At 39.7% G+C, this 25559-nt stretch overlaps 1 protein-coding gene across 1 annotated transcript; it reads left to right on the top strand.

Moving 5' to 3' along the window:
* The first annotated feature begins 614 nt into the window (after window positions 1-614).
* Window positions 615-25559, top strand: MTFMT (mitochondrial methionyl-tRNA formyltransferase). The gene is made up of 9 exons (XM_005899990.3): window positions 615-868; window positions 2827-3036; window positions 7067-7189; window positions 8829-8931; window positions 10013-10088; window positions 16538-16629; window positions 23569-23647; window positions 24526-24608; window positions 25141-25559. Exons 1-9 carry the CDS (start codon window positions 648-650, stop codon window positions 25324-25326), a joined length of 1173 nt encoding a protein of 390 aa, XP_005900052.2. The 5' UTR covers window positions 615-647; the 3' UTR covers window positions 25327-25559.

The raw sequence follows: 25559 nt of genomic DNA, 5'->3' as shown, positions 1-25559 counted from the left end.
TAGTCCTTGAGAATCTCTTCTGTGTTATCCCTCTGTGCGGAAAGGTACCCACAAGGAATGGGAAAAAGTGGGCCTTTGAGTCACTAAAGTGACTCCAAACAAGACATGGGGACACTGACTTCCCTAGTACTTGGGATTGCTGTGAAGGTTAGGATAACAGACTTTGGACCCACGTGGGGCTAGCCGTGAGGACCTTACATAGGTAACTCCCCTAACTTCACGTAGTCTCAGATCCTCTTCAGTAAAATGGCTGTAATATCTACCTGGTATGGGTGATATGAAGATTAACTAAACAAAGGGGATCTAGTAAATATTAGTTATAATGGCTGAGAAAATGGTACAGGAATAAATACATAAATAGAGATTTCGTCATCAGAAAACATGTATGATTTGTTTCTAAAAAGAGCTGTTTGGGGAGATTGGCTAAATCGTGCAAACAAATGCAACAAAAGTCACGAGCACTTCTGAACCTGCAAATTCCTTTTCCAGCTCCAACACTGATGGGGCACGCCTCCAATCAGGCAAGCCACGCCCCAGTCGCGGAAAGGCCTCGCGGGACGAGTTTCCTGCCCGGCCCCGCCCCTCCGGCCTGGCGCCGGCTCCCGCACCGCTACGCGCCTGCGCAGGGTAGGCCGCCCGCGGAAGAGATGAGGGTGCTGCTGCGGTGCTGCTGCGGGCACCTGCCAGTCGGGGGCGGCGCGGGCCAGAGGTCGAACCCACGCTGGCGAGCGCTGGCCAGGCTGAGCGCGTCCCCTGGCTGGGAGGACGGCCAGGGCGCTCGAGTCCGCGAGAAGCCGCCTTGGAGGGTGCTCTTTTTCGGCAATGACCAGTTCGCCCGCGAAACGCTGCGGGCGCTGCACGCCGCCAGGTACCGGGGCCGGGGATTGGGAGGCCCGGGTGTTGAGGGCGCAGCTGTGGAAACTCTGCGGCCGGCCTCGAGGATTTGGGCTTCTCGTCGGGAAAAGCAGATGAGCGGGAGGAGCGTGAGCCCAGATCCCGGCGTCTCGGGCGCCCGGAAGGTGCGCCGCCCTCCTCGGCAGTCCTTGGGTGCCCGCCTGGTCCCGCCCAGCTGGTCTACACGCCCCCGACTCTTAACGCGCTCTGAGCTCTACATGGCACTCCCTGGTGTCGAGACCTTGCTGCCTGCTTTACCTGCATCACCTGTCTTGTCCCACCACCTCCCTGCCCCCTTTGCATGGAAACCGTGACCCAGAGAGGTTAAGAGATTGCCCAAGGTCATCAGCTGAGCAGGCTGGGACTAAGATGGGGTCCGACTTCAAAGACCTCCCCTTTCCACTCGCTCCTACTCCTACTCAATATGATTTGTACCCTCTAATCCTTTGGGCTTCTTACTAGACACAGGCATCTCTCTGCACACGCTTGCCTTACACTTTGACTACCCATCTCCTCCCTGTATACAACCGGATCCAGTTTTCTGGGACTGAAACGAAGACATAGTCCAAAAGCGAACTGCTTTTCCAATGAATAAATTTATAAGCCAGAACTCTTAGGTATACATTTAATATTTATTCTGCAGGGGGATCCTACTTCCCCGGCCAGAAATCAAGCCTGGGCTCCCATAAGTGGAAGTGTGGAGTCCCAACCACTGGACCGCCAGGAAATTCCCTACATTTAGTATTTCTAAAATTCAACAAATTGTGATTCCTAGGGGGGAGAATTATTTGAGATCTAGCCAGTCCGGAAGGTCCATGGTATGTGGTGGCTGTCCCCACATACACTGCTCTGCCTCCTTTCCTCTAGTCTGCATGTTTTGTTTCCCCATTCCTTGTTTTCCCCACGCACCCCAGACTCAGTTCTGTCATCTCCCTCCATCACGTCTTCCCTGCAAGTACTTCCCAGCAGACCCTCACGTTGACTCCTTCACGAATGCCCTTGTATTCCCGGTCCACACACTCCGCTCTGTAACACACCCTGACACACTCCCTTCACACGTGCTCCCTTTGGACACTGTCTGTAACGCACTCTCTGCATGCCGCTTTCCTTGTGTGGTCTCCTGCGGCTCTCACTGCATGTGTCCTGATGCTTCTGCTGGTGCTTCACTTGGCGGCCCCAGTACTCCTGCACTTTCTGTTCTGGGCCCTCCTGTCTACTTCTTTTCTCATAACTCCTTAACATTTGATGCAATACCTGCCAAGTAAATGAACAGCCCCTGGCACTGGAATACTATGCAACAGGTAGTGCTACATACAGTGTCATGGAATGATGCCCATGGGGTGTGTGTGTATGTACATAGAAATATATATATACATACATACATATATATTTTTAAAATATTGTTTGAATAATGTGGTTATAGTAAAAAAAGAAAATTCAAAAAATTTAGAAGACACACAATGAAAAGTCAGTTCCTTCCTTCTTGTTCTCTTCAGTTCCCAATTCTTCTCTTCAATTTCTTATTCTAGAAATGTTTGATGCATACATAAGCAAATGTATGCTTAACCATTTTTTTAAAAAAGACTCACATAATATCATACAGTGTTAGAGAAAAAAACAAAATGCAGGACAGTATATATAATATTCCAGTTGTGTAAAATGTCTACTGTATGTGTTTCAGTGTGCACAGGAAATTTCTAGAACCGTAACAGTCCGAACAGTAGCCAGTAGCCACTTGCGGCTCTTTGAATTTAAACAATTAAAATTAAATAAATAAACCAAACTTTAGTCTCTCAGTTGCACTAGTTTTAACATTTACCCTTGAGTGCTTCGTGAATTAATCAGAAAAATGCCTTAGAAATGTATGAAGTAGTTTAACATTCCGTCATTGTCTTAACCCTGTCATATTTTCTTCTAATCTTTCCACCTTAGGGAAAACAAAGAGGAAGAGTTAATTGAGAAGTTGGAGGTGGTCACAGTGCCCTCCCCATCACCAAAAGGACTGCCAGTGAAGCAATATGCTGTCCAGTCTCAGCTTCCAGTGTATGAGTGGCCAGATGTGGGATCTGGAGAATACGATGTTGGCGTGGTAGCATCATTTGGCCGACTTTTGAGTGAGGCTTTTATTCTTAAATTTCCCTAGTAAGTTTTATTTGTAAGGAAATACAGTGCACAGACCTTGGCCTTTATATATTGGACCTGGTATCTAAAGTGCAGTACAGTGTGACTTGGACTCTAATTCTGCTTGGTTCAGTATTTTCTTATCAAGTACAAGATTTCATTAGTGGCCTGAATTGTTTTGTTTTGTGGCTCAAAACGACACAAGTTTATCGCCTTGTAGTTCTGTAGGTTGGGAGTCTACCTATGGCTCAGGAGGTTAAAATCAGAGTGTTAGCAGCGCTTCATTCTTTTCTGGAATCTCTAGTGGAGAATCCACTCCTTTGCCCCTTCCAGCTTCTAGAGGCCACCAACTTTCTTTGGCCCGTGGTGCCCTTCCTCTATCTTCAAAGCCAGCGATGGAAGATCGAGTCTTTTTCACTTCACATCTCTCCATTCCATTATCACTTTCTGACCTTCAGCTAGGGAAGGTTCCCTGCTTTTAAGAATTCATGTGATTAGATTGGACCCACTGGATAATCCAGGATAATCTCTCTATCTCGAGGTCTTTACCTTAACTGTATCTACAAAATGTGTAAGGTAACATATTCACAGGTTCTGGGGATTAGGACATAAACATCCTTGGAGATCCATTATTCAGCTAACACTGGAGGAGATGCTATGATTGGTTTCATGAGTCAGTAAGCACTGGCTCCAAACACCCCTGAAATCCTCTCTGTGTTCCCATATTTTTAAGATACACTGCACAGTAATTTGATCAGTTCAGTTCAGTCGCTCAGTCATGTCCAACTCTTTGCAACCCCATGGACTGCAGCACACTAGGCTTCCCTGTCCTTCACTGTCTCCCAGAGTTTGCTCAGACTCATGTCTGAGTCAGTGATGCCATCCAACCATCTCATCCTCTGTCGTCCCCTTCTCCTCCCCTCTTCAGTCCTTCCTAGCATCAGGGTTTTTTTTCCAGTGAGTCAGTTCTTTGCAATACTTTGCATCAGGTGGCCAAGTATTGGAGCTTCAGTTTCAGCATCAGTCCTTCCAATGAATATTCAGGACTGATTTCCTTTAGGATGGACTGGTTGGATCTCCTTTCAGTCCAAGGGACTCTCAAGAGTCTTCTCCAACACCACAGTTCAAAGAAGCATCAATTCTTCAGTGCTCAGCTTTCTTTATGGTCCAGCTCTCACATACATACGTGACTGCTGGAAAAGCCATAGCTTTGACTAGACAGACCTTTGTTGGCAAGGTAATGTCTCTGCTTTTTAATATGCTGTCTAGGTTGGTCATAGCTTTTTTTCCAAGGAGCAGGCATCTTTGAATTTCATGGCTGCAGTCACCATGCAGTGATTTTGGAACTCCCCAAAATAAAGTCTGTCTCTGTTTCCATTGTTTCCCCATCTATTTGCCATGAAGTGATAGGACTGGATATCCTGATCTTCGTTTTTTGAATGTTGAGTTTTAAGCCAACTTTTTCACTCTCCTCTTTCACTTTCATCAAGAGGCTCTTTAGTTCTTCGCTTTCTGCCATGAAGGTGGTGTCTTCTGCTTATCAGCTTATTGATATTTCTCCTGGCAGTCTTGATTCCAGTTTGTGCTTCACCCAGCCTGGCATTTCTCATGGTGTACTCTGCATATAAGTTAAATAAGCAGGGTGACAACTATAGCCTTGTCATACTCCTTTCCCGATTTGGAACCAGTCCATTCCATTTCCAGTTCAGTTCAGTTGCTCAGTTGTGTCCATCTCAATTATGAAGTATGCAATCATTGAGATTTCAATATTTGCACAAAGCCAAATGGCAAAAAAAGCCAAGTCAAATGCACAGCTGAAAATGAAAAACATGCCATAGTAATCTAAATTGTCTTACATGTCAGTTCTCATACTGACATTTCAAGTCACATGGGAAGATTAATTAACATTACTGGCATGAAGTGTTAAAATGTATGATGCCCTTTATCACTGTCTATGGGCTCTCACCCACCCTCATTTAAGTTCTGTATATATGCCGACAGTTCCTAAATTTGTCCCTCCAATTCAGATCTCTGTCTGAACTCGAGGCCCCTGGTACACACTGCCTTCTCTGCAGCTCTGCTGGATGTCTGAGAGGCACCTTACACTTAAGGTATCCTGAACCTTTCACCCCAAAGCCTGATCCTTCCCAAAATCTTCATTTCAGCACATGGCAACTCCAGCCTTCAAGACCCAAAACCTCGGCATTATTGTTAATTCCTTATCTCACACCACACATCCAATTCGTCGGGAAGTTCTGTCAGCTCTGCCTTTGAAATCTGCCTAGAATGACGGCCTCTCATCACTTCTGTGGCCACCACTCTTGGCTCTTGTACTGCATAACCTCCTAAGTGGTCTTCACTTCTGTCTTGGGCCCTCTCAGTCTTTGACCACCCAACACCACACAATCCTTTTAAAGTGTAAGTCAGTCATGTCACTCTGCTCAAAGTTCTCCGGTGGTTTTCCATCTTGCTCATAGTAAAAATCCAGTCCTTTTTTTTTTTTTCTTCCTGTTGGATTCATTATTGCTTATATCCCCAGTACTTAGTGCCAGGACATGAGTTGTACTTAGTAAATATTTGATGGATGAATGAGACTGGGCTGAACAGTGGAATTTAGAATATAGGAGGCTCATATATATAGGGGCTTCCCTGGTGGCTCAGTTGGTAAAGAGTCTGCCTGCAATGCAGGAGACCTGGGTTCAATCCCTGGGTTGGGAAGATCCCCTGGAGAACGGAATGGCTATCCTCTCTAGTATTCTGGCTTGGAGAATTCCATGGAGTATTCCATGTGGTTACAAAGAGTCCGACACAGCTGAGTGACGTTCACTTTCACTTTATATATATATGTGTATATATGTGCGTGTATATATATGGACAGGGAGGCCTGGCGTGCTGTGATTCATGGGGTTGCAAAGAGTCGGACACGACTGAGCGACTGAACTGAACTGATATATATATACACACACATACTCTCAAGTGCATACTCATGCTGATGGAAACATCATTAAACTAATGGCTGCTGCTGCTGCTGCTGCTAAGTTGCTTCAGTCGTGTCTGACTCTGTGCGACCCCATAGACGGCAGCCCAACAGGCTCCCCCGTCCCTGGGATTCTCCAGGCAAGAACACTGGAGTGGGTTGCCATTTCCTTCTCCAATGCATGCAAGTGAAAAGTAAAAGTGAAGTCGCTCAGTCGTGTCTGACTCTTAGCGACCCCATGGACTGCAGCCCACCAGGCTCCTCCATCCATGGGATTTTCCAGGCAAGAGTACGGGAGTGGGGTGCCATTGCCTTCTCCAAACTAATGGCAGATTAGTAAATTATTAAAATTGCTTATTTATGGGTGAAAAGCGTATTGGGATACACACCAATGGTGAATAAATCATTCAGTGGGGATCTAAGAAGCTTGTTTTAGGAACTCTATATAAAAATTTAGTAAATTGAGGGTAATTATGTAATTTGACTAAAAATATAATTTTACATTGTCCATGAGATGCACAGCTGGTTTGAGTGGTTCTTCTCATATAGTAAGAAAACACATTATATATGTTTATTTAAAAACTCCCAGATGTCACAAGCTGTTGTGGAACATCTTTGGAACAATGAATAGTTCTTGCTCTGTTATTGAGTTTCATGGGTCTCTTATGGCAAGAGAGTGTACTTAGCTCTGACTCCTGCTTTAGTTGGTTTGAGACTAGATTTAACTGTTTTTCAAATTTTCTGGCAACGTTTAATGATGAAAAATAGCATATTAGTTTAGGTAGCAGTAAACTAAGGGGCTTCCCCGGTGGCCCAGCGGTAAAGAATTCGCCTGCAGTGCAGAAGCTGCAGGTTTGATCCCTGGGTCGGGAAGATCCCCTGGAGGAGGGCACAGCAACCCACTCCAGTATTCTTATGTGGAGAATCCCATGGACAGAGGAGCCTGATGGGCTATAGTCCACGGGGTCTCACAGAGTCCGAAACACTGAAGCGATTGAGCCCACATATATGCAGCAGTAAACTAAATGGTGAAAAAGCCCACTTTCACACTAATTTCTGTCTTTTCTAACTCAGCGGCATCTTGAATGTCCATCCCAGTTGCCTTCCGAGGTGGCGTGGTCCAGCCCCTATAATCCACACCATCCTGCATGGAGACACAATTGCTGGAGTAACGATTATGCAAATTAAACCCAGAAGGTAGAGCATATTTTCTTGTCCTGAGACTTTTTGTGAGTTTTGGATGTTGATGTCATTCTGCCTGAGGGAAAGGGGAGGTGGATAAGTGGGTGCTAATCACTAATTTCTCTAACTCCAGGATGCTTTTTTCTTCTGTTTCTTCCTGGTTTGTAACATAAAACATATGTGTTTTAGAATTTACACAGTGTCTCTTTATACTTGTTAATGAAATAATGTTATTAACAGCTGGATTTCTGTAAATGACATTTATAAGTGAAAGATGGATTTTTGCATATTGGTTGTCACAATCTCAGTTTTCTGCTGACCTTGGTTTTTATGGTCAAAATTTTTTTGGAATCTGAAGTAATACGTTGTATACCAATGTGTTATATAATTGTCTTTAATATTTAATTTCTTAAATCATACCTACAATCTAAAAAACAGTTATTTTAAATTGTACCAGGAAAGTATCTTAATACTCTGCCTGTTATCACCTAATGTCTTCAGAGAAAAGAAAAATTCACAAGTTCACAAGAATAAGTCAATATCTGGGATTTGCTTTAACTTCCAAAAAAAAAAAAAAAGAGGGAAGGGTCAGATGAAACAAGAGTGGTGAAACTTTGGTAGTTCTCAAATCTGAGTGATGGTGTGTATGGGGATTCCTTAGACTCTTCATTCTGTTTTTGGAATGTTTGTAACTTTTCATAATAAGCATTTTACTAAAGCTTATAGGTAAAAAAGAGTTTAACAGACTACAGAGTTACATATTTAAAACAAAATATATTTCTAATAGAAGTTGATAGCCAATATTTGCAGAGCTTGATATAAAATTCAAGACTTGTGGCAATGCAAATACATTTGCACCCACTTGTAATCACTATTGATTATAATTCAGGCAAAACTCCTGTCCTTTGAGGAAGGAAATATTGAAAGGAATGATTATAAATTCCTTAATTATACTTCCTTGGAAAATAAATTCTTTGCTTTGTGCTTTCATTATGTAAATAGAGACTTTCTCATACTATTTATTACTAATGGTAGAATTATTTGTGGTTTTAATTAAATCCCTGATGTGCAACTTTATACTTTTTTCCTTTGGGAAAAAATAAAATCTAAATATAGGCCAGATTTGCTCTCCCTTCTTTCTTTCTTTTTTAATTTTATGGATTTTAATAGTTTACTAAAATGACTGTTTTAGAATTTAATTTTGTTAAGCTCAAATATTGACTCCATATATGGCCTATATGACCAGAAAATGGTACTTAAGAGTAAAGCAGATGAAAACACAGAAAATGGTGAAAAGTTAATAGGCTTAAACTCTCTAGTTAATAATAAACTCAAGTGATATTAGTAACATGCTAATGTTGCTCACCCTTCTTTCAAACTCACATTTCTCCCTTGCCGATGGCTAACAGCCATATTCATGGCCATGGTTAAACTACTTCCCTGGCAGTCCAGTGGTTAGGGTTCTGTGCTTCCACCACAGGGGGCCCAGGTTCAGTCCCTGGTCAGGGAACTAAGATCCCACAAGTCATACATGTGGCCTAAAAAATAAACAAAAACTATCCTTGTGGTATGTAAACACTCATGTAGATAGACATATTGATCTTAAGAAATAGTCAGTGATCATGTTACTATTTGCTTTTAATTTTCTTGGTAGGTTTGATGTAGGTCCAATCCTCAAACAGGAGACGGTTCCTGTGCCACCCAAGAGCACCTCAAAGGAATTGGAAGCAGTGCTGTCAAGACTGGGTGCCAACATGGTACACAATATCCCCCTGCTTGTTTCCAAAGTGTTTATGATGAAAAGAACACTTTTATGATATATAATTTTAGACTTATTTAAAAAAAATGATTTTTATCCCTGGCTTCCTAAAAATCAGCTTAGAAGTCTTTGAAAATTTACACAAAGGAGGTACTTAATCAAGGCTTTTGAATGAAATATGTGATTTTATATGATCTACCGCATTCCATGGAGAGGCTTTTAGACTATTCTTCCAGTTTCACTCTTAGTCTCAGGGACATACCATTCATCCCTGTCAAACTGGACCAGGAGCATTTCCTAAGTGAGTCACAGCTTTCCTCCCACTTTTGTACCTATGTTCCAGTCGTCTGCATCCATGTATTTTGGAATTCTGCTGACCCCCTTGCTGTAAATGAAGTCTGGGACTTTTTCATTCAATCTGTCTGAGTAACTGCTTAATGACCCAATTAGTGATTTTCATCTGAACTAAACTTTCTGTAGAGGAAAACGTTCTCCCCTGGTTTATAGATGGTGCTCTCCATTCTAGGCAGTCCCCTCGGAAATGCTGTTATGGTAGTGTCTGTCATTTATGGAGCACTGGCTTGTGTGCCAAGGACTGTATTAGATACTGTTGTTGTATACTATTATAGATGCTCTTATGTGCTTTTTTTTTTACCTTTCCAACAAACCTTTTTCAACTGTTTTATAGATGATGACCTTGAAGGTCACAGACACGTGAAACAGTTTTTCCACAGAGACACAGCTAGTAGGCAGTGGAACTGGGATTTGAATCCAGAACTCTGTGACTCCAGAGTACACTCTGTTTAAATCTCCACAGCTTTCCTTCATATAGAGTGGGAGTGTGGTTAGCTGAGCTCAGGCTGTTCTAATGGCCGGTCAGGGCTCAGCATTCTCAGAAAGGAAATCGGTGGCCTGTAGCCTGCAGAGAAGCAAGAGCTCCACTGAGACCCCACCAAGTAGATGGCTCGTCACGGCTTAAGCCAGTTTATTGCCTGACCCCAATTTCATGGTACTGAGTTGTAATGTATTTCTGTTTTTGTTCTTTTCATCTTGAATATATTTCTGTCTTTTTTTTAAAGCTTATTTCAGTTTTGAAAAATTTGCCTGAAAGTTTGAATAATGGAGGACAGCAGCCCGCCGAGGGGGTGACACGTGGTGAGTGCACATGGCCCAGACTCTTACATCTTGCCTGAGGTTTGGCTTGTCGTGACTGGCATCTGAGCCCTCTGACTTCCTCACTGTACATTTCCCTTAACTTGACTAAGATCAAGTGACCACTGGCAGGTCTGTTTCCAGAGAATGATCGGTAAGGGATCTTTCTCCCTCTTCACATGTAGCCTTCAGTTCAGTTCAGTCTCTCAGTGTCCGACTCTTTGCGACCCCGTGGACTACAGCACGCCAGGCCTCCCTGTCCATCACCAACTCCCAGAGTTGACCCAACTCATGTCCATTGAGTCGGTGATGCCATCCAGCCATCTCATCCTCTGTCGTCCCCTTCTCCTCCTGCCCCCAATCCCTCCCAGCATCAGAGTCTTTTCCAATGAGTCAACTCTTCGCATGAGGTGGCCAAAGTATTGGAGTTTCAGCTTTAGTATCAGTCCTTCCAACGAACACCCAGGACTGATCTCCTTTAGGATGGACTGGTTGGATCTCCTTGCAGTCCAAGGGACTCTCAAGAGTCTTCTCCAACACCACAGTTCAAAAGCATCAGTTCTTCAGCGCTCAGCTTTCTTCATAGTCCAACTCTCACATCCATACACGACCACTGGAAAAACTATAGCCTTGACTAGATGGACCTTTGTTGGCAAAGTAATGTCTCTGCTTTTGAATATGCTATCTAGGTTGGTCATAACTTTCCTTCCAAGGAGTAAGCGTCTTTTAATTTCATGGCTGCAGTCACCATCTGCAGTGATTTTGGAGCCCCCAAAAATAAAGTCTGACACTGTTTCCAGTGTTTCCCCATCTATTTGCCATGAAGTGATGGGACCGGATGCCATGATCTTAGTTTTCTGAATGTTGAGCTTTAAGCCAACTTTTTCACTCTCTTTTTTCACTTTCATCAAGAGGCTTTTTAGTTCCTCTTCACTTTCTGCCATAAGGGTGGTGTCATCTGCATATCTGAGGTTATTGATATTTCTCCCGGCAATCTTGATTCCAGCTTGTGCTTCTTCCAGCCCAGCGTTTCTCATGATGTACTCTGCATATAAGTTAAATAAGCAGGGTGACAATATACAGCCCTGATGTACTCCTTTTCCTATTTGGAACCAGTCTGTTGTTTCATGTCCAGTTCTAACTGTTGCTTCCTGACCTGCATATAGGTTTCTCAAGAGGCAGGTCATGTGGGCTGGTATTCCTATTTCTTTCAGAATTTTCCACAGTTTCTTGTGATCCACACAGTCAAAGGCTTTGGTATAGTCAATAAAGCAGAAATAGATGTTTTTCTGGAACTCTCTTGCTTTTTCGATGATCCAGCAGATGTTGGCAATTTGATCTCTGGTTCCTCTGCCTTTTCTAAAACCAGCTTGAACATCTGGAAGTTTATAGTTCACGTATTGCTGAAGCCTGGCTTGGAGAATTTTGAGCATTACTTTACTAGCGTGTGAGATGAGTGCAATTGTGCGGTAGTTTGAGCATTCTTTGGCATTGCCTTTCTTTGGGATTGAAATGAAAACTGACCTTTTCCAGTCCTGTGGCCACTGCTGAGTTTTCCAAATTTGCTGGCATATTGAGTACAGCACTTTCATAGCATCATCTTTCAGGATTTGAAATAGCTCAACTGGAATTCCATCACCTCCACTAGCTTTGTTCATAGTGATGCTTTCTAAGGCCCACTTGACTTCACATTCCAGGATGTCTGGCTCTAGATCACACCATCATGATTATCTGGGTTGTGAAGATCTTTTTTATACAGTTCTTCTGTGTATTCTTGCTACCTCTTCTTAATATCTTCTGCTTCTGTTAGGTCCATACCATTTCTGTCCTTTATCGAGCCCACCTTTGCATGAAACGTTCCCTTGGTATCTCTAATTTTCTTGAAGAGATCTCTAGTCTTTCCCATTCTGTTGTTTCCTCTATTTCTTTGCATTGATCGCTGAGGAAGGCTTTCTTATCTCTTCTTGCTGTTCTTTGGAACTTTGCATTCAGATGCTTATATCTTTCCTTTTCTCCTTTGCTTTTCGCTTCTCTTCTTTTCACAGCTATTTGTAAGCCCTCCCCAGACAGCCATTTTGCTTTTTTGCATTTCTTTTCCATGGGGATGATCTTGATCCCTGTCTCCTATACAATGTCACGAACCTCAGTCCATAGTTCATCAGGCACTCTATCAGATCTAGTCCCTTAAATCTATTTCTCACTTCCACTGTATAATCATAAGGGATTTGATTTAGATCATACTTGAATGGTCTAGTGGTTTTCCCTACTTTCTTCAATTTCAGTCTGAATTTGGCAATAAGGAGTTCAGGATCTGAGCCACAGTCAGCTCCCGGTCTTGTTTTTGCTGACTGTATAGGGCTTCTCCATCTTTGGCTGCAAAGAATATAATCAGTCTGATTTCACTGTTGACCATCTGCTGATGTCCATGTGTAGAGTCTTCTCTTGTGTTGTTGGAAGAGGGTGTTTGCTACGACCAGTGCGTTCTCTTGGCAAAACTCCATTAGCCTTTGTCCTGCTTCATTCCATACTCCAAGGCCAAATTTGCCTGTTACCCCAGGTGTTTCTTGACTTCCTACTTTTGCATTCCAGTCCCCTGTAATGAAAAGGACATGTTTTTTGGGTGTTAGTTCTAAAAGGTCTTGTAGGTCTTCATAGAACCGTTCAACTTCAGCTTCTTCAGCGTTACTGGTTGCCTTATGAAAGATAAAACAATTTCTTCTGTTCTTTTTATTGAAAAGTACCAAACACAAAGGTGAGTTGAAAGACAGTGAATACCTGTTTAACTCAGAGCCAACAATTACTAATGTTTGTTCACCTTGTAAAGTCTCTGTCTCTCGTCATATTTTCTTTATATATATGTGTATGTGTTTATGTAGTATATATATTTTAATTTCTGCTGTACCATTTGGGGTCTTCCCAGGTGGCACTGGTGGTAAAGAACCTGCCTGCCAAAGTAGGAGAAGTGAAAAAACACGGGTTCGATCCCTGGGTTGGGAAGATCCCCTGGAGGAGGGTATGGCAACCCACTCCAGTATTCTTGCCTGAAGAGCCCCATGGACAGAGGAGCCTGGTTGGCTGTGGTCCATAGGGTCACGAAGAGTTGGACACGACTGAAGCGACTTAGCACGTACCATTTGGAAGTATGCATTATAACTTTTCATCCCTCAATATTTTAACATACATCTCCTAGGAAAAGTGAACATAGCCAATCCATATTTAAATTTTTCTGTCTAAAAACATTTTATAGCTGTATTTTTTTCAGACTAGGATCCAGTTACGGTGAGTTGTGTGTCTCTTTAGTTTCTTTAGAGTAATTCCTCCACTGCTTTTTTTCTATGTCATTAACTTCTTGAAGAGACCAGGCCAGTTGTCTGTTTCCTTTCAGGATTTAGTTCAGTGTTTAGTTTTTCTAGCCCTGAAAGTTCCTGTAAATCAGAAGTTCTCAACACTTGATTAGATTCAGGCTTAAAGTTATGGAAAGAGAATTTCATAGATGATACTGTGTTCCAGTGATATTTGTTTCAGTTTGTTTTTAACCTTGTGTTGCTTTTTATTTTAACTTGTGATTTAATTTTATTTCTTGAATATGTGAGACATTTTCATGACTCAGAATTTAAAACTGTTTGGAGGATGTACTTGGGGAAGTCTCTGGAATTGAACATGACTGAGCACATACATGCATGTGGGGAAGTCTCTGCCTCTGTCGCTGCAGTTGTAGCGTGTCGAATACCAGGTTGCATCAAAGCTAGTGAAGCTAAGTTTGATCACTTGGTTGAGATGGTGACCACCAGATCTTTCTACTGTAAAGCCATGTTTCTCCCTTTGCAAATGACAGGTAATCTGTGGGGTAATACTTTGATAACCGTGTAGATATCTGGTTTCCTAGAGGCTCAGCAGTAAAGAATCTGCCTACAGTGCAGGAGATGCAGAGACATGGGTTCGATCCCTGGGTCAGGAAGATCCCCTGGAGGAGAAAATGGTAAACCACTCCTGTATTCTTGCCTGGAAAATTCCGTGGACAGAGGAGCTTGGCAGGCTGCAGTACATGGGGTTGCAACAAGTTGAACGTGAATGAGCAACTAAACAGCAACAACCTTTCACAATTTCAGCAGGGATTGATGCGCCTTCCTTCAATGAATTATTTCAATGAAAACCAAAATGGTTATTTTCCAGTTCCTTTTATATTTAATGGTTGGCATTATTCTGTAAAGAGCTTTTCCTCATTAATTGGGGGTGAATTTTAATTCATCCTAGAAGGGCAGGATAATTTCTTAATTCTTTCTGTAATTATCAATTTTTAAAATAGGGAGTTGGCACCATAATCACCTTCAGTTATGATGGCAAGTAAATTTTTGTATCATTTGATTTGTGGATTTTTATTTATTGTGTTTTATAGTTAATCACATTCCTAATGCTTTGTACTGCTCAAGCTGTCCCAAATTTGGCCAATGGTAGCCTCTTAAAGTTGGCTCCTGCATCCTTTTGATAACTCCCCACCCTCAAAATAGTTTTTGAGTGCTTCCTTGTTTTTTCACAAGATGCCCCAGGCTCACCTTATAAATTCTGTGCCCCATGTTGGAATCAGCCATCTCTCCCTTGTTCATTTTAGCTGGGGAGCAGTATTTAGAAGCCATCTGATACCATGATGTGTTCCAAAATGAGGTATCAGAAAAGGCTAGGTGTTATATATTTTTTAAAATATTTGAGTTGATACTGTTTCTAATTCAAATTTTAAAGTACAGGATTATTCTTGTATTTTCTCTTACACACAAAAAAACTTTTAAAATCAATTCTGTACCATTTTTTATTTGCCGTGCATAAAATAATTTCAAAATTGCAACAATATTACTGTGAAAAATTTTAAGTACTAAGTAAGAGTTAAGATCTACAGTTTTTTTTTTTTTTTTCGGTCTTTAAAATATATCCTTCTAAAGTATATAGTCAGAGTACTGGGTTCAAAACTTACTGGAGATAATTATTTTTTCCATGTGGCTTTGTTATCTAGGTTGATATTAGATTATATAGTTAAGTTTCTTTGTTTCAGTTTGGTTTTATTTTTCAGGGTTGCCTTTTTCCTTTTTACAACTAAATCTTAGTTTTGAATATTTGAAACATTTACATGATTCAGAGTTAAAAGCATTTGGAAAGGTTACACAGAGAAGTCTTCCATCCCATTCCTATCTCCTTGGATCCTGTTTCTCTCCCTCTAGAACTGTTAGTTTCTGATTTAGCCTGTTAGTTGTTTCCTTTATAAAAATAAGCAAAAACACATACTTTAAAACTGATTTTTTTTCTTTTTTATTCCACAAAGGATGGCTTAAAATATACACTCTTCTGATTCTTTCTTTTTTTCACTTTACAGTGTATGCTGGTGATCATCTATCAATAAGAAGTTTTCGTGTTTTTTATGGCCGTATAGTTCTCATTTGTTTGGAAAAACTATAGTGTAATCAACAGACCCCTTTATTGGTGGACATTTGGATTATTTTTAATCATTTGCTATTTCCAGTAATGCTACTATGAATAACTTTATGCATAGTTACCTCCTAATCTAAGAGATAAGAAATTGTGTCTTGGAGTAGTTTTAATTCACATTACTCCTTGAGTAAGGTTGAGGAACTTTTCGTGTTTAAGGACTATTTGCATTTTTTTTTTTTTTCTGAGAAGAGTCTATTATATCTTTTGCCATTTTTCAGTCCAATTTTTGGTTTCTTTTGTCTCAGTTTTTAGGAGTACTTTGTGTAATAGATAGAAATAAATCTATATAATAGATACAAAGTACTCCTAAATATAATTTAAATATAAGTAACACATATATATATAATACTTATATGTAAATACTTATATTTATTAAATAGATACATCTCTCATTCAATATATGTAAATATAAAATACTATGATATAAATTGCAAATACCTTGTTTGTCATTTGTCTCCTGGCTTTATTTGTGGCATTTCTTTTTGTCTTACAAAAGTTTTTTATGTAGTCACATTTATCATTCTTTAATTGCTTCTGGACTTTGAATCATAAAAGAACTTTTTCTGTTCCTACGTTATAAAGAAATTTACCCATGCTTTCTTCTGTGCTTAGTCACTCGGTTGGGTCCAACTCTTTGCCATCCCATGGACTGTAGCCTGCTAGGTTCATCTGTCCATGGGGATTCTCCAGATAAGAATACTGGAGTGGGTTGCCATGCTTTCCTCCAGGGAATCTTCCCAACCCAGGGAATGTTTTCTTCTAGTACTTTTATTTATTATGTATATACGTGTATGTATATATATACACATATGTATGTGTATATATGTGGAAAATGTAAAACATACAGAAGTTGAGAAAATAATATGATGAATTTTCTATCATTCAGATCATTCTCTCTGTCATTCTGTATCAATAATTACCAATTTATGGTCATTGACCTGATATTCATTCTTGCCATTGGTTTTCTCTCACAGCCCCTAAGATTTCTGCTGCTACCAGCTGTATAAAATGGGAGGAACAAACTTCAGAGCAGATATTCAGACTTTATCGTGCTGTTGGAAATATAGTAAGTTGGAAGTCAAATTGCAGTTTTACCTAATTGTGTGTGTATATGTGTGTGTGTGTTGTAATTCACTTTTAAAGTATTTTTATTTAGGAATAAATCTCATAAACAAAACCTAAGGATCCTGAAATTCATTTTTTCATTTAATTAAGTATTTTATTTTTGACTGCATGGGCTTCTCATCGCAGTGGCTTCTCTCGTTGTAGAGCTTGGGCTCTAGGTGCACGGACTAAAGTAGTTGAAGCATGTGAGCTTGGTAGTTGCGGCTTGCAGGCTCAGCTGCTCCTCAGCGTGTGGGATCTTCCTGGACCGGGGACGGAACCTGTATCCCCTGCATTGGCAGGCAGATTTTTAATCACTGGACTACCAGAGAGGTCCCTGAAATTAATTTCTAAATGAACTTTTTCTTCATCTCAAACTGAAACTCTATAACCATTAAATAACAACTCCCCATTCTACCCATCCCGCCATCCCTGGTAATCACTATTCCACTTTCTGTTTGTGAATATGCCTATCATGCTGCTGCTGCTGCTGCTAAGTCGCTTCAGTCATGTCCATAGTCGTGTCCGTGCTGTCTTTGTGACCCCATAGACGGCAGCCCACCAGGCTCCCCCGTCCCTGGGATTCTCCAGGCAAGAACAGTGGAGTGGATTGCCATTTCCTTCTCCAATGCATGAAAGTGAAAAGTGAAAGTGAAGTCGCTCAGTCGTGTCCAACTCTTCGCAACCCCATGGACTGCAGCCTACCAGGCTCCTCCATCCTTGGGATTTTCCAGGCAAGAGTACTGGAGTGGGGTGCCATTGCGTTCTCCGATGCCTATCATAGGCACCTCATATAAGTAGAATCATACAATATGTGTCCGTTTGTGCCTGGCTTATCTCACTTAGCATAATGTTTTCATTATGTTGTTTCATTCATGTTGTACCATGTATCAAAATGTCATTCTTTTTAGGGCTGAATAACATTCCATTGTATATATATGTAGCACATTTTGTTTATCCATTCATCTCTTGATGGCCATTTGAGTTGTTTCCACATTTTAGCTAATGTGAATAATGCAGGTATGAATGTGGATGTACAAATATCTGTTTGAGTCCCTATTTTAATTCTTTTGTATATCCGACATTCATTTTTTAATAGAATCTTTTTTAACTTTTTTATTTTTTAGTTTATTTTTTGGCTTCACTGAGTCTTTGTTGCTGTGCATGGGCTTTCTTACTTGAGGCGAACAGGGTCTCCTCTCTAGTTGAGGCTTCTCATTGTGGTGGCTTCTCTTGTTGCATGGCACAGGCTCTAGGGCACATGGGCTTCAGGAGTTGCTACACTCAGGCTCAGTAGTCCCAGGTCCTGGGCTCTGGAGAGTGGGCTCCATAGTTATGGGGCATGGGGCTAGTTGCCCTGGAGCATGTGGGATCTTCCTGGACCAGGGATTGAACCTGTGTCTCCTGCATTGGCAAGCAGATTCTCAACCACTGGACCACCAGGGAAGTCCCAAGTTTGGGGTTTTTAATGGACTACTTTTGTTGGTTAAAATGGAGAACTCCTTTGAATATCTGTAACATGCCCAGTTCTTCAGTGAGGATTACAACCTTATGTTATGGGTATTATCCCATTTTAAGTTGACAAATTGAGGCTTAAAGTAGATGTTCAATGAATGGCTATTGAATGTTGCTGACGGTCACATTGTTAGTGAGAGTCAGGTTTTGAACTGAAGTCAGATCTGCCTGACTTCAAACCCTGTACTTTTCCCACTGTAATAGAATGGCATTAGGGAAAGGAACATTGACTTTAGAACCAGACAGAGCTGGATTCCAGCTTCTCTCTGCTACTTCCTAGCTTTGTAGACTTGAGAAAGTTATTTAACTTCTGAGATTTAGTTAGTTCATTTGAAAATTAGAATGACATATTGTATATAAAGCATCTAGTACAGTATCTGATACCTACTATTATTCATTCATTAAAAAAAAAATTTATTGAAATCCTATTATGTGCCAGACGTTGTTCTAGGTGTTAGAGGTGATGTGGGAAAGCAAAAACAAATAAGCAAATAAATAAGGATAATATCAGATAGTGTGATAAGCTCTTCAGTGAAAATTAATGGAAGATAATGTGATAGATTCACTGGTGGCTATTTTAGATTGGATATCTGTTTGGGGAAGGCCACTCTGAACTGACATTTAAGCTGAGGTCTGAAAAACAATAAGGAGAAAGTCATGCCCAGATCAGGAAAAGAGCGTTCCAGGCAGAGGGAGCAGCTAATACAAAACTCAAGTAAGCTAAATCAGATAAAGATTTACCAAAAAAGAAAACTACAGATCAATAGCCCTTATTAACATAGAGGCAAAAATCCTTAATAGAATTAACCAACTGAGTCAAACAACATATAGAAAAGGATTATACACCTTGGTTACGTGCAATGTAGCCCAGGAATACAAGGTCGGTTCAGCATAGAAAAATCAACGTAATACACCATATTAATAGAGTAAAGGACAAAAACCACGTAACTGTCTGCATAGATATAGAAAAGGCATTTGAAAAATCCAATGTCTTTTCATGATAAAAATATTCAACAGACTAAGAATAAATAGGAACTTCCTCAAACTGGTAAAGAATATCTACCAAAAAAAAAAAAAACCCAAAGTCAACATCATATTTAATGGCAGAAGATTGAAATTGTTCCCTCTAAGATCAGGAACAAGATAAAGATCTCCACTCTCACTGCTTTTTTAAAAATTTTTGTTTTTAATTGGAGGATAATTGCTTTACAGTGTTGTGTTGGTTTCTGCCTTACAACAACTCACCACTTGTATTCAATATTGTACTGGAGGTTATAGCCAGAGTAATTAGACAAGAAAAAAAAGGAACAATGTAAAACTATGTCTATAATATTATATATAGAAAATTATAAAGACTCTGCCCTCCAACGGAGAAGGCAATGGCAACCCACTCCAGTACTTTTGCCTGGAAAGTCCCATGGACGGAGGAGCCTGGTAGGCTGCAGTCCATGGGGTTGCTGGGAGTCGGACACCTGAGTGTGACTTCACTTTTCACTTTCATGCATTGGAGAAGGAAATGGCAACCCACTCCAGTGTTCTTGCCTGGAGAATCCCAGGGACGGAGGAGCCTGGTGGGCTGCTGTCTATGGGGTTGCACAGAGTCGGACACGACCGAAGTGACTTAGCAGCAGCAGCAGCAAAACAACCCCCTCCAAAACAAATAGAGCTAATAAACAGCAAAGAATTCCTAAGTAAATGGAAAGACCTCTATGTTTGCGAATAAGAAGATTTAATATTGTTAAGATGGCACTGTTGCCCAAATTGATCTACAAACTCAACACATTTCCTATAGAAATCCACTTGACTTCTTTGCAAAAATGGACAAGTTTATCCTAAAACTCATATGGAATCCCAAGAGGTCCAGAATAGACAGAAAATCTTGAAAAAGAACAAAATTGAAGGACTAATAGTTCCTGATTTTACAACTTACTACAAAGCTACAAAAATCAAGGCAATGTGATACTGAAAAAGATAGACATAAAGCTCAATGGGATAGAATTGAGAGTCTAGAAATAAACCCATACATATATGGTCACGTGATTTGTGATAAGGATTCCAAGACAATTTGATGGGGAAAGAATAGTCTTTTTACCACATGGTGCTTGGACAACTGGATATTCAGAATAAAATGGATTTGGATCCCTACCTCACACTACATATAAAAATGAGCTCAGTATGGATCAGAAACCTAAATGTAAGAGCTAAAACTATGAAAACTCTTAGAAGAAGATATATTAGTATATCTTCATGACCTTGAAGTATGCAGTGGTTCTTAGATATAATGCCTGAAGAATAAGCAACAAACTAAAAACAGAGAAATTGGATTTCAAAATTTAAAAGAACACTAACAAGAAAATGAAAAGACAACCTACATAATAAAAGAAAATATGTGCAAATCATATATCTGATGAGAGTCTAGTAACCAGTATATATAAAGAACAAAGAACTCTCATAGCAAAAAGGTTAAGATTATTAGCAAAGATCTAATAACATGATAAGAAAATCAGCAAAGGATTTACATAGACATTTATCCTAAGAAAATATATAATTGGCCACTAAGCATATGAAGAGATAGTCAATGTCATTAGTCATTAGGGAAATGCAAATCAAAACTATACTGAGACACCACACTTACTAGAATTGCTGTAATTTAAAAAAAAAAACAAACATAATCAGGGTTGATGAGGATGTGGAGAAATTTGGAACCCTCATTCATTGTTGGTGGAAATGTAAAATGGGGCAGCTGCTTTAGAGAACAGTTTGACAGCTCCCCCAAAACTTAAAACAGTTAAACACTACATAATAATGCTTATCTTCTGCAATTGACCTTTCCTCCCTATAACAGAAGGAATGCTTATCTTGCAACCAGAAAGTGAAATTTGATTCCTAGAGCTGCTGTGTATTAATGAAGAACAAGATTCTTAACTTCTCTGAGCTTCTGCATTTTACCTGTAAAATGAGATTAATGAGCAGGTCCACAGCTGTCAAGATGAAAGGAGATAAACTGTCAATTTAAATCCATGCCAACGTATGATTTTGACAGTAATGATAGTGAACACAGAAATGACTGTATTCTTACTATCCCTTTCCTTTCTGTAGTGCTCTGATGCTAAGGTCAAGATGAGCTTTACCTCCCCAAGAACAAGTACTGTATATTCTAATTCTGTACTTATATTGTATTTGTAGCCCTCTGTAAATATAAACGATTTTCAGTCAGTAAACGTGTTTCAGAAGTCTTTATAGAGTTCTTTGAAAGAGAAAAGGTTACACACATGAAAATCATTTCATGACTTACTGGAAGCTGGTAAAAGAAGAATCAGTCAGCAAATTACAGAAGAGGATATTATACCAAAATATGACATAGATAAAGTTGTGAATACTTTTCTTCAAATGTGTTTAATTCTCTGATTTAACTGTTCACATCTTTGAAACAGCCTATCTTATTCTGAAAGTTAAATGTCCTGTTGAGGTGGCCATGAAAAGAGCCCTGAGCTGAGAATGAGAAAATGTAGATTCTGGTCCTTGGCTCTGCCATTAACCAACTGTGTCTAAACGTGGGGAAACGGGTGCATTTCTCTGGGCCTCACTTTCCTCATCTATGAAATAGAGGACTGAACTGCAGTCTGCAAATTAGTTTATTTACTTCAGAAATTAGAAAGAACTTATTTTCCTGGTGTATGTTAATTTCTGTTAGCCTATTTAAATCAAAGTCTAATAAAAGTAGCATCTCACTGTGGGGAAAGGCAAGATGGATTATCCAATATATAGTGTTGGGATGGCTGGTTAGCCAAAAGAAAGGGAGCCTTCGAGTCTCATCTTTTAAAATCAGAATAAAATCTAAATGGATCAAAATGAAACCAAAAAGAACTGGGAAAAAGCATAGTTGGATAATTTTGTAATATTTGATAAATGTGGATAGGCCTTTTTAAGCATGATATGTACCAATGAAGTCATGAGAGAAAAGGCTAATAAATACAACTTAATAAAATAAAAAACTTATGCATGGGAAAAATTACCCAATATTAACAGTCAACAAACTAGAAAAATATTCATAATACATCTGAGAACTAAAGAGCTAATTTCCTAAAAATATAAAAGTGTTTCATGAATTAATGAGATGAACAACTCAGTTTTTTTTTAATGAGCAAAGGGCATAAACAGGCCTAAGAAATAAAATGTGCAAGTGCAAGTAGATATGCACTACTCCTTAGGCTCATTAATAATAAACAGAAATAGACTGTCATTTTTTTCTCTTATGAAGATTGTTTAACAGTAAAATGTTGATGTTTTTTAAGTGGTCCACTTAAAAAAACAGCTATTGGGACTTCCCTGGTGGTCTAGTGGGAGCCCTGGGCTCAAACCCTGCTCGGGAACTAGCTCCCACATGCCGCAACTAAGAGTTCATATGCTACAACTACAGGCCCAGTGCAGGCAAATGAATAAATATATTAAACAATAACAACAGACTATTCTCCAGAAATATAAAAGTCCTCAAAGATATATATGCCAGGCTACTTATCACATTTAAAGTTTTTTTGTAATTTTGTAATATGTTATGAAATGTCTATCATAAAGGCATTGGTTGCATAAATTATGGTACATTTTATAAAATGGAATATTGTCCAGCAGATAAAAGAGTGAAATAGATAAGTGTGTACTGATGAAAATTTGTCCAGTTTATGGTTAAGTAGAAAAAAAAAATCCTTGTCAAACACTATGTTTTAGATTTTTGTGATAATTATATGTGTAGAAAAAATACAAGGACATACACATCAGGCTACTAACTGTGGTTACCTCTGGGGATGGGAGGTAACCTCTGGGCCTCACTTTCCTCGTCTATGAATACGAGGACTGAACTGCAGTCAGTCCTTGAAAAACCCGATGAGACTGAACTGCTCATCATTTATGTTACTTAGTGCCATTTGCAGCCTGGATTTAGTGAAAAAAATTTTTTCCTGTGATAAAAGTTTTATAAGCAAAAATTTACCACCAGTTTTGCCAGCACTGCATTTTCACTATTTTTCTTTTGCCTTGTAGGATGACTGGATTGGTGTTCGATCAGTGATGCTTAAGAAAATTATTCATTTTCTAATTTTTTAACATTAATGGTTGTAATGCTTGCATTTTTATAATGAGCATGATTTTTAACTAGAAATATTAATAAAGATATACATTGATTAAAAATGGTGTTTAATTTTAAGATCTTGTAAATCCCTAGGGCTGATGCAGAGGGTCATGTTATGTTCTGTTTCATAAGGTTTAGAGACTGAGTTCCCAGTTCCACTGTAATTGGGAGAGAAGTCAGGCCAGATTAACACAAAATAATAATTGAAAAGTGTTGGGGATTGAGTGTTTTTTTTTTATTCTTCTTTCATTTTATTTGCAGATTCCGTTGCAGACCCTCTGGATGGATAATACCATTAAACTTCTGGATTTGGTAGAAGTTGATAATTCAATCCTCAGTGGTACTTACTTTTGAATAGCTGTCATGGAAAATGTTTTCAGTATAGTCCGTTTGAAAATGTGTCTCTTTTACCATGAGTCACATTTACTAAAAATAAGGATTCTTTCAGTTTGTTTCAGCTCAGTAATTGTAATACTTTACATTCATTTGTAATGTTATTCTTTGCAGTGTCCATTCACATGTATTTCCTCTCTTAACCATTGTAAGAAACTGAGAAGTAGATACCAGTGTTACTATCCCACATTAAGCTCTGTGATTTCCTCTCTTAAGGTTTTCAGGGAATGCAGAATGATTAGGTTAATTTCATTCTGATGAATATCATAATGAAAATCTCTGGGCAGCTCGGTGAGAATCTTAGGCCAGGGTGGAGCATTTCATGATCTGGTCCATTCAGAGGCCCATTCGTGTCCTCCCATCCTGGTAGACTGAAGGAATGTGAGCCACAGAGGGAGCTGGTGTAGTTCAGAGGGTGTCAGAGTTACCCAGGGATCTAGGAATTGGGATTTGTTTGGTCATGGATAGAGGGCCCAGCTTAGATCCTAAGTTTCCTTGTATATCTCTCCACTGCAAACTAGTTATTTCACCCAAATGGTCAAAACTTCTAGGTTCAACATTTTAGGTTGATCTCCGGGACACTGAGTAAAGGACTAATAGCTGCTTATGTGTATGGAAAGGTTCCCGTTGGGTTCAAGATACACACAGAGCACCATGACTCTCTTGTAAGCTTTGGGTTACAGTCAGGGCATCAGCAGATGTGTGCTCTCCAGTATTAGTACTGTCTTGCAGAATGTTTCCTTTGATTTTTAAGAAGCACTATGAAGTTGTCTAATTATTTATTCTCTCTCTCATATCCCTGTTTTCCTCCTTCTCTTTCTTTAGATTCAAAATTAACAGGACAAGCTGTTATTCCAGGATCAGTAATATATCACAAACAGTCACAAATACTGCTGGTTTGTTGCAAGGTACACTTTTCCTTTAGTTTCACGTTATTACACTTCTTTTGAGTTTATAGTTTATATCATTTGTCATTTTTGGTTAGGTCATCACTCAACTAACCGACTGTCCATCAGATTGTGATGAAGTTTTACCAAGGTGTTACTATTGCTCAGACAATGAAAAATGATTCAGTAACTGTGTTGTTGTTCAGTTGCTAAGTCGTGTCCAACTCTTTTGCGACCCCATGGACTAGAGCCTGCCAGGCTCCTCTGTCCATGGGATTTCCCAGGCAAGAATACTGGAGTGGGGTGCCATTTCCTTCTCCAGGGGATCTTCCCAACCCAGGGATGGAACAGCATCTCCTGCATTGGCAGGTGGATTCTTTACCACTGAGCCACCAGGAAAGCCCATCATTTATGTTATTAGTGCCATTTGCAGCCTGGATGTTGAAAGATTTGTTTGTTTGTTTTTTGTGTGTGTGTTAAAAGTTTTATAAGTCAAAATTTACCACCAGTTTTGCCAGCACTGCATTTTCACTGTTTTCCTTTTGCCCTTTAGGATGACTGGATTGGTGTTCGATCAGTGATGCTCAAGAAAACACTAACAGCTACTGACTTCTACAATGGATATTTGCACCCCTGGTACCAGAAAAATTCCCAAGCTCAACCAAGCCAATGCAGATTTCAGACTCTCAGACTTCCACCAAAGAAGAAGCAGAAAAAAAAAATTGTTGCTATGCAATAGTGCACCAAGTACTTTGGAAGAAGATGGACAAGAACCTACTATATACTTGTAATTTGTTAGAAGCCTTATTTACAAGGAATTATCTTGACTTTCAAAGAATTTGATGCCGTTGAAAGGGAAGATTATTGTCAAAAAGATGAATTACCTCACTTTGCATTTTCCGTCTAACAGTTAAAAATAGCTTTTTCTGTTTGAATAAAAAGAGAAGTTTTAAATTAAATTTTTATTTATAA

The sequence above is a fragment of the Bos mutus genome, chromosome 10, assembly GCF_027580195.1.
Source record: "Bos mutus isolate GX-2022 chromosome 10, NWIPB_WYAK_1.1, whole genome shotgun sequence".
Lineage (NCBI taxonomy): Eukaryota > Metazoa > Chordata > Mammalia > Artiodactyla > Bovidae > Bos > Bos mutus.
Note: the sequence above shows the minus strand (reverse complement) of the source record. Positions and strands in the feature narration are given on the sequence as shown.

Bases quoted from the DNA above. Each gene is read 5' to 3' on its own strand.
- MTFMT (XM_005899990.3), top strand. From the start codon at position 648: ATGAGGGTGCTGCTGCGGTGCTGCTGCGGGCACCTGCCAGTCGGGGGC. The intron at 8,932-10,012 runs GTACACAATATC...TTTTTTTTAAAG, and splicing joins CAAGACTGGGTGCCAACATG to CTTATTTCAGTTTTGAAAAA. The intron at 10,089-16,537 runs GTGAGTGCACAT...TTTCTCTCACAG, and splicing joins CGCCGAGGGGGTGACACGTG to CCCCTAAGATTTCTGCTGCT.